Raw genomic sequence first — 9,077 nt, 5'->3', positions numbered from 1 at the left:
CGGCCAGAAGATCGGAGAGCAAGTGAGTGGCGCCTGGTGGTCAGCCTCCCCCCCCCCCCCCGTGCCCTTGTTCCAGGTAGAATGGGGAGAGGGGTGCCCATGCAGCTCCACGCACACTGGCCGGGGAGAGGGTATTTGCCGGGAGGCGAATACTTCTACATCGAGACTCATGCTGGTCCTTCCCATTCAGACTTTTGGGACTTTTCTCTCCGTCGCTCCTCTCGCAGCCCTCCCGCCCCCGCCCCCGCCCCCGCCCCCCGCTCCTTCGCCAGACCGTGCGAGCCCACCAACACCCCTGCTCGCCCCCGCGTCCGGCAGCGCACCGTGCGTCTGGCCAACGGATGGGAAAGGAAAATTGCTGGCTATACTTACGTATTGCTCTCGTGATCTATTGTTGGCCGACTGCTGTGAGGTCAGATTTTACGACGCGTCTTCTGGCAGGGCTTCAGGAGCAGGACGGGGGAGGGGGGACCACGCATACTGTTTTTTTGCTCCCGCCGCGCGCTGGGCCTCTGTGGGCCTTTCTCTGGTTGGACAAAGGTATTGCTTTGTATCATTTTGATGGGCATTTTTTTGCCTCCATGTCTCACGTATGGTCCTGGTGCATCGGGGGGGGGGGGGGGGAAGCACCCCGTCATTGGCGGATGCATGGCAGCCCCGGTCAAGCCGGGTGCGGTCCGAAAGGCAGGCCGCGACGGGATGGACTTTCTTCTCCCCGTGCTGGTCATTGTCCAAAACAAGAGTATGAAGGCAAAGCACAACAATATATGTCTCGAGTAAGGGCGCAGAGAGAGGGGGAAGAGGACATCCCCTTTCCTCACGAGAGTTGTGACAAACGGTCCTGAGCGTTTGGGGGGCAGAGAGAGGGGGGGGGGAAGAGAGACAGGGGGAAGAGAGACAGGGGGAAGAGAGACAGGGGGAAGAGAGACAGGGGGAAGAGAGACAGTATGCTGGTATGTGGAAGGTCGTTGTTGTATTGAGTGGAACACCTGCCGGAACCTCGAGACAAGGGAGGAGCGAGGAGAAAGTGGGAGCAGCGAGTGAAATGGGGCTGAAAAAGGCACACGCATGAACATGTGCACTGCGGTGTGACACCATCTGAAGAGGGCGGGAACAATGGCATAGGCGCACATTGCACACAGAATCTCAACAAGAAGAGAAGTCTACTTGCCCTACTCCCGCCCCGCTTCCCCTCCTGGTAAACTTGCCCGTGGCGCCGCGTGGCGAAAGTGTGCGGGAAGAAGCTACCCTCCGGGTGACCCCCCCCCCTCTCGCACATACACGCGTGTGTATGGAGGGGGGCCGGGAGAGGGGGAGGGAGGGAGAGAGAGAGAGAGAGAGAGGGAAAGAGAGAGAGGGAGAGAGAGAGAAACTGGGGGACGAGGGGATGTAGTATCGGCAACACGCTGCGGCAGTGGATGCACACGCATATGCGCGTGCGCGCGTGCGCGCAGGATATCGAGAAAGGTGCAAGGACAGAGGGGGAGGAGAAAGGGGAGAAGAAGAGTGGGGGAAAGTGGCAGCGACAGCGACAACCGGGCACATGGGGGGGAAGTGCGCGCGCGCGCGCGCTCACATGCGGCACACATGTTGGGAGCGAGTGCCCGGTGCTGGTGGCTTGCACAGGGAGAGCGGGGGTAGGGGAGGAGGATGGAACAGATCGAGGAAACGATGGAACGATAGATAGAGAGAGAGAGAGAGGGGGGGGGAAAGGGGGGGGGAGGAGGGCGCAGCAGGGCTATGGCAGCGTAGGAGGCACACCACTGGTGCACACTTACGACGAGAGGGACTCCTCCTCGACGGCAACAGCGGCCTCGGGCTGAGCCTTGCCGGCAGTCTCATCGTCCTCCTCGGCCGGGGCGGCCGGCTCCTCGGCAGGAGCGGCGGCCGCGGCGGCCGGCTCCTCCTCGGCCAGCGAGGACTGGACCAGCGCCTCAATGGGCTCCGAAGAGGTCTCCATCAGGAGGTCCGGCTTGTCGTCGGAAGTGTGGGACAGCTCGTCAGCCGAGTCGGCATGATGCAGGTCCTGATCCTCATCCTCCGGCAGGTGGCCATGGGGAGGGGTGTCCAGGCTGAAGGACTCCTCGCCAACCGGGACATCGCCACCGGTGGTCATGGGGATGTGGTGGCCCGGAGGGGCATCCTCCTCGGCGCGGGCGGCAGTGGCAGCCAGGTCCGGCTGCTCCGAGTCATCATCCATCGACATGGAGGAGGCCATGATCGGGACCATGGTGATGGGCATCGGGGTGATAACCGGCTCGATGTGGGACTCCTCCATGGGGGCGGTCTCCTCAACAGGGGCGGCCTCCTCGACGGAGGTCTCCTCAACAGGAGCGGCCTCCTCGACGGAGGTCTCCTCAACAGGAGCGACCTCCTCCACGGGGGCAGCCTCCTCAACAGGGGCAGCCTCCTCAACAGGGGCAGCCTCCTCAACAGGGGCAGCCTCCTCAACAGGGGCAGCCTCCTCAACAGGGGCAGCCTCCTCCACGGGGGCAGCCTCCTCAACAGGGGCGGTCTCCTCGACGGGGGCGGCCTCCTCGACGGGGCCGGCCTCCTCGACGGGAGTCTCCTCAACAGGAGCGGCCTCCTCCACAGGGGCGGCCTCCTCCACAGCAACAGCAACAGCAGGGGAGGTAGAGACCGGGCCCTCGGAAGCAGTCACAGCCGAGTCAAAGGAGGTGGCCGAGGCAGACTGAGGAACAGCCGCCTCAGCAGGGGTGGCAGTCTCCTCAGCAGGGGCAGCGGCCTCCTCGACAGGAGCAGCGGCCTCGTCACGCGGGGGGAGAGAAGCAAGAGGGTCCTGGGGGGGGGGGGGAGGTAGGCCAGCAGAAGGAAGGCAAGGGAGACCAACAGCCCGGCACACATGTTAGGAGCTGCGATGAGGGAGAAGCCGGGGAGGAACAACGAGTGGCCAGCGGGCGGGGGCAAAAAAAAAGAAGAAGAAGCAAAACACAACATACATCAGCGTCGAGGTCCAGGGCAGCAAGGCGAGCGTTAACCCGGGCCTCGATGGCTGCATTCTCCCCGGGCGTACGACGGGGCATGTCCGGATTGAAGGCAGACTCCGGGGCAGAGGAGACATCACCGGCACCAACATGGCTAGTGTGCTGCGAGAGGTTGAGGGGGAGAGGGGGAAGGAGGCGGAGAGAAAGGGGAAGAGCCCGGGCAGATAGGTGAGTCCCGAGGGGGAGGCGGAGAGTGACCAGGGAGGATCGGGCATGGAGGTGGAGGAGAAGAGCGAAGCCACGAACCTGGAAGTCGCGAGGGAGACCGATCTGATCACGAGTGATCTTCTTGGAGGGCTTCTTGCCGTCGGTCAGCTTCTTCGGGGAGGAGATCGTGTTACCCATGGTTGCGGAAGGAGACTGGGCGCTTTCTGTGTGCGTCAAGAAGCGGACGGGGAAGCGAGAGAGAGAGAGAGAGAGAGAGGGAGAGAGAGAACGGGGGAAGAGGCGAATGGAGGTGAGTGCGGGGGGGGCGAGAAAGAGAGAGAGAGAGAGAAGAGCTTTTTGTAGGCAACACCGGAGTGGAAGCCAAGCGCGAGAAATCGGAGGGCAGGGGCGAGCGAAAGGGCAAGTAGGCGGACGAAACGAACAGGTCTCGGCGTGAAGACGTAGAAGAAAGAAACAGGCGCGGGTCGGGCGGGGAGGGGAGGGGGAAGGGAAAGGGGGAAGGGAGGGGAGGGGATGCGCGGCGCAAGTCGAGCGCAGGCAGGCGAGGGGGGGGCGACGGCGAGCAGAGGGGAGGCGGCAGGCAGGCAGGGGAGGATAGGAAGGAGGGAGAAGGCGTTGGTAGGGGCGCAATCTGGGGTTGTTTCGCGGCCGCGGGGCGGCCGGTTCGAGGGGATGGTTCCCTTAATTTCGGTTGAATCTGCCCGCCAAGGCCGGGGGAGGGGGAGGATGGACGGTGCGCAACGGGGAGCGGAGCCTCCCGGGGCGGGCACGCGCGCGCGCGTGTGCATGCGCGAGCGCATGCGCGTCCCTGCGCTCCACGCGCGGGGGACGCCGGGCCCTTCTCTGGAGAAGGAGAGAGAGACGGCACGTCCAGCGGCGCCCGCCGAAACACAACCTCACACACCCGGCTCCTCGCTCGCCCGCCCGCCCGCCTTGAGAATGGCCAGGGACAAGGGGGTGCAGCGGGCCTGGGGGCGGGAGAAGAGAAGGGGGCCGCGGCGTCCACCCACCGTGGAAGCCGTTCGCCTCGCTCTGGGCCCTTTTCGACCAACGGTCCTAGGGTTGGTGGAGCTGTGGCCGGAGGGCGGCAGACGGCAAGGGGCGGCCAGGCTACGTGGATCCTTCGGTCCTGAGGTGTCCCCCGCCGCCCTGACAGTGTGCGAGACAAGCCCACTGGGCTGGGAGTATGTGGGGGGGGGGGGGGGCGCACGGGTGCGACGGCTGCGAGAGCGACCAGCTGCCGGGGAAGGTCATCGCTTTGTCGGCTCTCCCACGCGCGCCGGTCTCCTCCGCTCGCCCCCCCCCCCCCCCCTGTACATGCCTCTGGGTGCCCAGGCACCCGGGGGGGGGGGGGGGGGGGACACCGCGGGGGGGGCTTAAAGAGGAGGCAGGAGGGGGGGCGGGAAAAGGGGGGAGAAAGGGGCCGAGGGACCCGGGCCGAGCGCACCGTGGGGGGGGGCACAAAAAAAGAAAAGTGGAGCCCAAAGGGGGGGGGGGGGGGGGGGGGGGGGGGGGGGGGGGGGGCGGGGGGGGGGGGTGTGGGGGACGGCCCCCCGCTCGGGGGGGAGGCCGCCCTTTTTGCCGCCCCCCCCCCCCCCCGCCCCCCCCCCCCCCCCCCCCCCCCCCCCCGTGTTACAGCCCCGGGGGGCCCCGGGGCCCGGGGGGGGGGGGGGGGGGAGACACACCGGGAGAGCACTGAATAGCATGCAAGGAAGGGGACCGGAAAAAGGGGCAGAAGAAGGCCCGAGGACACTGGCCAGAGCACCATGAGCGAGGGCACCAAGAAAAAGAAGTTCGATGCCCCGGGGGGGGGGGCGAGGGGGCCGAGGGGGCCGAGGATATGGGAACGGGGGTGTACAACAGCGTCAGCGGCAAGGCGGTCGCATGTGCCAGTCGGGAGGGAAGTGGCGGAGGGCGGCCCGAGAATGGCCAGTGGCAAAACAACAGCCCACGGGTATTGCCCCGGAGGAAGTGGCTGCCGGGCGAGGCGGCCTGCGGCCGCCAGAGGGCGCGCAGAGGGACGCCGCAGGAAAAAGGAGGGGCCCCCTCTCCCACCGAACGGAGACACTACTGCGGAGCCCTGGCAGTCGAGGGCGTCGGTTGGGCTCACCGGCACAAAGGGGCTCGGGGGGGGGGGGGGGGGCGGCGAACGCGGGCAATATTCCGCCGCCGACTTGGGATTGACCGATCATGCGGATGCGCCTACACCGGCCTGCACATCGGTGTTCGCACAGGCGGCTCGGCGCCCCCCAGGTCACAGGCGAAACAAGGGCCCGGCTCTCGTGCGTGGCACTGGCACAGGGGAGAGCCGAGCGGCCCATGGCTGTGCACTGGGGGGATTTTCACGGGGAGGTCAACCGTTGCTTGCATCCAACCGGCGAACCGGGTCGGGCCGGGGTGGCGGGGTGGCGGGCGGACACACTTGCGCACAGACGCACACGGCACATACACAGACACACTCGCTCGCTCTGCCGTTGGCGAATAGCCCCCCTGCTTTGACTACACCGCAGCGCGGGGCTAGCTGTTCGCGCGCGCACAAGAGCCCCAAGACCAGGCGCGAAGGGGCGGGAGGCGGGGCTGGCAGGGACGTGGCACACGGGAAGAAAAGACCGCGCCAAGAGAACCGGCATGAGGTAGGGTTAGCTTGGCAAGCCGCCTAGCCACGGGCAAACGCCACACTACGAGGCGGCACATCGGTCGGGGGGGGGGGGGGGGGGGAATTCTCGGATCGGGAGGCGCCACAACGGGAGGGGGGGGGGCGGGGGCGCGAGCGACAACAGAAGAGGGTGGGACATTCCCCGGGCATTTTCCGGGCTCTTGGCGGGGCGGGCGACAATTGGTATGCGTCGCCCTCCACCCTGGACAGTCGGCGCGCGGGTGAACACACAGCCCCCGGAGGCCCGCGCGACACGCATGCCGCATGCCACACCCGCGCGCCCGGGGGCGGTGGAATTCCCCCCCCCCCCCCCGCCCGCCCTCCTCGCCCCTGCCCTCCCACCTGCGGGCGGCGCACGCGCCAGGGCGCCCAGGCAACCTCCTCCGGATAACGGAAGCTTGCCCCTGTCCCGACAAGCAAGGAAGGGGGGATCGCGGGGGGGAGGGGGACCGAAAATGGAGTTCGCGAACAACAGGTTACCACGGACTGGGGGGAGGGGGCCCGGCTCCTGTGGCGGCATTCAAGCCAAGCGCGGCCGGCCGTGAACCTACCCGCTCCCCTCGGTTGGGAGGCCGACCGTCCGTCGGCCGATGGCTGCGCACGAGTGTCTCCGTGTGCGTGCGTGTCACCGGTGTAGGCAGTGCCGCACGCGCGCGATGTACATTCCTCCCGGCCCGGACCCTGAGGACACCTCACTTTTCTCTGGCTCGCTCCAGCTCAACCATCGCGGGGCGCGTCGCGGGACGCAGGTCCGCGCCGCCACTCCCGTGCCGGTGCCCGGCCGGGAAGCGCTAGACAGCATGCCGGGACCCAAGTTCAGAGGGTGCTCTTGACATCCGCCCCCCCCCCCCCTCCCCAGAGCCCCATCCGGGCCGGCTTGTTCAGGCGCACATCGCCTGATGAAGGCGCGGCCACCTGGCGCTTCAGCGAGAGAGAGAGAGAGTGCGAGCGCGCAGGAACGGGCAGGGAACACCGGAGAGGGAGCAACTCCATCACTCGAAGAGCCTTCCGCGGTCTGTGGACTTTAATTATATCGGCAGATGCCACATGCGAGCGCGATGAGCCCCATCTCAAAGAAGGGGCCCCGAGAGAACGGCCAGCGAGGAGGTCCGGAAAAAGCGCATGCCCGTGCACTGGGGGGGGAGGGGGGGAGGGGCGCTAACGGGCACGGGGGCGGGCGGGAGAAAGGCCGCGGGACGAGACCTCCAGCTCGCACGCACGGGCCGAACCCTGACCTAGTCCAGGATAGGGTTGGCCCGGCTCCCGCGCCGCTGGGGGTGCGGGTGGGCGCGCGCGCGCGCGGGAATGCCAGGCGCTCGTGCGCTCGACTGTGTGAGCATGCGTACGACTTGCAAGCGACCGGCCACATTCCTCGCAGGGCTGGCCTCCGGGGAAGCGGGGGGGGGGGGGCGGGGGGCAAGGGCAACGGCCTTCAAAGGCCGGGTGGTGGGTCTAACGGACGACAACGTGACGTTTGGCCCCCAATGAGCCGCAGGGTTCTCCCGCTTGGGGCCTGGAGCGTTTGCGTGGTTGATCTCCCCCCCCCCCGGACAGCATCCTTGCCTAGGACAAAACACCGGTGCCCGGCCAGCCAACACACACGATTCCTCGTCTTCAGGGCCGGACGGCCCGACCGGCGTCGTTGTCACAGCCGCCACCCCCCGCGCATGCGCGGGCGCCAGGGCCGCCCCCCTCCCGCGCAAGGCCCCGCCGGCGGGCACGGGAGTCAACCGCAGCACACGCACGCCGGAGAAGATCATCTCGCCGCGGAGGAGATCACGCCCACATGTGATATCCCCGAGGACGCGGGCTGTTCTGAAGTGGGGGAGTCCTCCGGCGCCCTGGCAGACGGGCGGCCCCGGGCGCGGTGGCCGCCAGGGCCCAGGCAACCCGAGCAGCGAGTGGCTTGATAGTGTAAACAAGACGCCGTGGCCCCGGGTGCGGGGGGCCGGTGCGTATGCTCCTCACTGGCGGGGGGGAGGGGGGGGAGCATACATGTCTAAGTTGTGCACATGAGGAGAGCATCCTTGCGAATGAGCCCGCGTGGGGGGGGGGGGAGGGCGGGCGCGGAGCAAACAACGCGCCCCTGTCTGCGGGAGTACAGCAGGCAGGCAAAAAGGGCACACATACGCCCGCGACATACGCCCCCCCCCCCCCCACACGCCCGGGCGGGGCCGCAGCACCACCACCGCCCCCCTGGGGCCCGCGGGCCCGGCCCGCCCGAGGACACCCAAGTCCCGGGGTGTTGCGCATGAGTCGGTCCGGGGAAGAGGTGGCGCCGAGGCCCGAAGTCTCCGCGCGCGCCGCGGCGGGGTCGACGGGAGGGGAAAATACCCCGCCGATAACCTCGACATGCTGGGAGGGGCGGTCCTCAATGGCTTGGTCTCTCTTCTTTTTTTTTCGACTCGCACTGCGCCATCCTAGCCCGATAGTGAGGTCACACCCCGATGACGGGCGGGGCGCGTTCTCCCGGCCCCGGCGGCGGCGTAGGCCACGCACGCCCTGCAATCTTGTGGCGAATATAATAATACCGGTTCATGCCCAAACACCACATACGCAGGAAGGAGACTCGGAGCGGCTCCCCCCCCCCCCCTCCGTGGCAGGCCCCCGATCGATCGATTTAGCTCCACACGCGCCTGTCTCCGCTCCCTCGCCCCGCCCCGCCCTGCCCCGCATGACCGGCCCCTTTTGGTGTACGCCGGCCGAGGTACGTTCCAGGTGGGCCCGGACGACCGGGGCCACACATGACCCGGCCGGCGCCCGCTCACCCCCCCCTCTCCTCGGCGTGCATGAGCAAGCGCATGCACAAGGGTACAGCGCAGGGCGGGGCCGGAAGCATGACTACCCAGGTCGGGACTCCCTGCCAAGGTGCCTCTCCGATTGCCGGGTGCCATTAAGCCGCACGCAGGCCCTTTTGTAGCCCCCTCCCCCCCCCCCGGGGGGGGGGGAGCCGGGCTGAGCGCCCCTGGCTGCGGAGACAGGTGTTGCGCCTTCCCCGGCCCACTTCCCTGCGCTCTCCCCACAGCGCGGCCTGTTGCCCCCCCCCCCCCTCCCCCCCCACCGCCCCCTGCCCCGAGGCCCCGGAAGGACTAGCCTGGCCAGGCAGTCTTTTTTATATTTTTTTTGAAAACCGGCCCACGGGCAGGCCAAGTACAACAGCGCGCATAGGGGCCGATGCCCCCCGCCCGTTCCTGCCCCCCGCGGCACGTTGGCCGGCGTACGCACCCCGGCCAGGATCGTTTTTCCCC

The 9,077-nt window shown here is 67.9% G+C and overlaps 1 protein-coding gene across 1 annotated transcript; it reads right to left on the bottom strand.

Annotated features, from left to right (window-relative positions):
- Positions 1 to 1,686: 1,686 nt before the first annotated feature.
- Positions 1,687 to 3,816, bottom strand: H696_05237 (hypothetical protein). Its single transcript, XM_009499099.1, has 5 exons — positions 3,596 to 3,816; positions 3,252 to 3,376; positions 2,961 to 3,107; positions 2,585 to 2,800; positions 1,687 to 2,338 (listed from the first exon to the last, which is right to left on the bottom strand). Exons 2-5 carry the CDS (start codon positions 3,348 to 3,350, stop codon positions 1,775 to 1,777), a joined length of 1,026 nt encoding a protein of 341 aa, XP_009497374.1. The 5' UTR covers positions 3,351 to 3,376; positions 3,596 to 3,816; the 3' UTR covers positions 1,687 to 1,774.
- Positions 3,817 to 9,077: the final 5,261 nt, after the last annotated feature.

The sequence above is a fragment of the Fonticula alba genome, assembly GCF_000388065.1.
Source record: "Fonticula alba strain ATCC 38817 unplaced genomic scaffold supercont2.9, whole genome shotgun sequence".
In the NCBI taxonomy this organism is placed as follows: Eukaryota; order Rotosphaerida; family Fonticulaceae; genus Fonticula; species Fonticula alba.
Note: the sequence above shows the minus strand (reverse complement) of the source record. Positions and strands in the feature narration are given on the sequence as shown.